This window comes from Lygodium microphyllum, chromosome 12 (genome assembly GCF_053477565.2).
Source record: "Lygodium microphyllum isolate KBCC chromosome 12, Lygodium_microphyllum_v1.1.10, whole genome shotgun sequence".
NCBI classification, from domain to species: domain Eukaryota; kingdom Viridiplantae; phylum Streptophyta; class Polypodiopsida; order Schizaeales; family Lygodiaceae; genus Lygodium; species Lygodium microphyllum.
In genome coordinates, this window is record NC_141146.1 from 117847507 (window position 1) to 117849453 (window position 1947).

At 46.3% G+C, this 1947-nt stretch overlaps 1 protein-coding gene across 1 annotated transcript; it reads left to right on the forward strand.

Moving 5' to 3' along the window:
* The first annotated feature begins 307 nt into the window (after positions 1–307).
* LOC148028192 (protein translation factor SUI1 homolog 2-like) lies at positions 308–1665 on the forward strand. The gene is made up of 3 exons (XM_087689009.1): positions 308–552; positions 956–1239; positions 1381–1665. Exons 1-3 carry the CDS (start codon positions 516–518, stop codon positions 1423–1425), a joined length of 366 nt encoding a protein of 121 aa, XP_087545135.1. The 5' UTR covers positions 308–515; the 3' UTR covers positions 1426–1665.
* The last annotated feature ends 282 nt before the right edge of the window (positions 1666–1947 follow it).

The following is a 1947-nucleotide window of genomic DNA, read 5'->3' on the forward strand; positions in this document are numbered from 1 at the left end:
GATAACGGGGGAGAAAGTGATAACCAAGATATATGCATGTAGAATTGTGTATTTGAATAGTTGTGTGTCTTCTCTATATGATTGTGAGATTCCCATCACATATTGACATAAACAACAAGTTTTTGTTATTATAATATTTACACCTCACTTGAGCGCTAAGATAAGGCGAATCCGTCTTCTGTAGGGCCCGTAGTAAAACGAATACGTGTCTTCAGGAAAGCGTCAAAGGAGCGCTTAGCGAGACTCGAGTCAACCCAAGAAGCAGCGGCATCAACGACTCCTTCTACCAGAAAGAATAGACGGTGCTGTTGGTTTGTGTTGAGAGTGTTAACAAGGTCCATAAAAAGCACAAGCAAGCAAGTTCGCCATCTCATCTGCGATACTCGTCTCCGTCCCCCCGCGCGCTCTCTCGCTACCTCTCTCTGCGCCCCCGCCGTTGATCAACCTCTCCCTCTCTCAGCTTCGTCTCGCAGGCTACACTTCGAAGCTCCTCATCCACAAAAAGAAAGACTTTAATGTCTGCACTCGACATTCACATCCCCAGCGCCTTCGGTAAGTTGCTCTCTTCCACCTTCCCTATTTTCTAATCACTTTATGTGTCTAAAGCATTTGCCATGTCCGAGGTGTTCTGTATGTCCTTTGCCTTTCGTGCAAGGCTTCGTCCTGCACTCTCTCTTGCAAGGACGTGGCGGCTAGGGCTTTAATTAGTCAGATTGTTAATCCTGTGGGGGATTCTGTCAAATGGAAGTTAGCTCGTGTGGTTTCCTTGTTTTTCCGCGGCAGGTAAGGATAGTTTCCCTCCTATCTGTCTCTTGGACTCTCTCATTTCAGATCTTGTGCTTAAGTGGCATGTACATGTGTAAGGTGAGCCTTGACCTTTGAGTACGTGTATGTGCCTGTGGAGAAGGTCAGGACATGGCTGCCTCTGACTGCTTCTGATTTCACGTCTGTACAGATCCTTTCAGGGAGGTTGATCTGAATAATATAACTTCTGGTACTGTAACATCTCCTGGACTGAAAGGGCATCATTCGGTCCATGTGAGGGTGCAGCAAAGGAATGGCAGGAAGCGCTTGACCACGGTGCAAGGCCTAGAGAAGCAATACAACTACCACAGGATACTGAAGGATTTCAAGAAGGAGTTCTGCTGCAACGGGACTGTGGTAAACGATCCCGAGCTTGGCCAGGTGATCCAGCTTCAAGGCGACCAGCGCAAGAACGTCTCTAACTTCCTTGTACAGGTACTACGTATTTCCGTCATGCTTTTACTCATCATTCTGGTAAACTTCTCGAAAATGGCATCTGCTTCTCGTCCAGCTCCCCTTCTCGTCTCAAATAACATCTGCTGTTACTGATTCTCCCTTTGGCCTTGGCTGTTTCAGGCTGGCCTTGTGAAGAAAGACCGGATCAAAATTCACGGTTTCTGATATCTTTGATCGTGAAGGCAATGTATGGTGGATGGGGTGGATACGAGGAGTTCTACCGCATTTCAATGTTCATAGTTACAACTCGGGGTATGCAGCAGAGCTGTTATTCGTCAGCGAAATATGTTAGGAAAACTACGCCACAACTCTGAAGTTTCCACCATCATCATCTGCAGTGGCCGCTTCAGGCCGGTTGAACTGTACAATTCACCAATTATCGATCATAAACGGGTTGTTAGAGTATACTGCTATGGTTTCCACCCCCCGTCCTACTACTGGAATGTTTAACGTGACGTTACTACCAGGTTTCGTCGATCTCTTGCTTGGTTCATAAACTAGGACAAAAACGTAAACTAGGGCAAAACGATCGTGTTGAACTTACGCCAGGACCCGTTCATAAACTAGGGCGATAACGTAAACTAGGGCATTCAAACGTTTTTAAGCTGGATCCACATATGGCGGACGGTATGTAGTAAGTTTATTGTGATACGATGCCACATACATGCGTGTTTGATGTCTATTCTG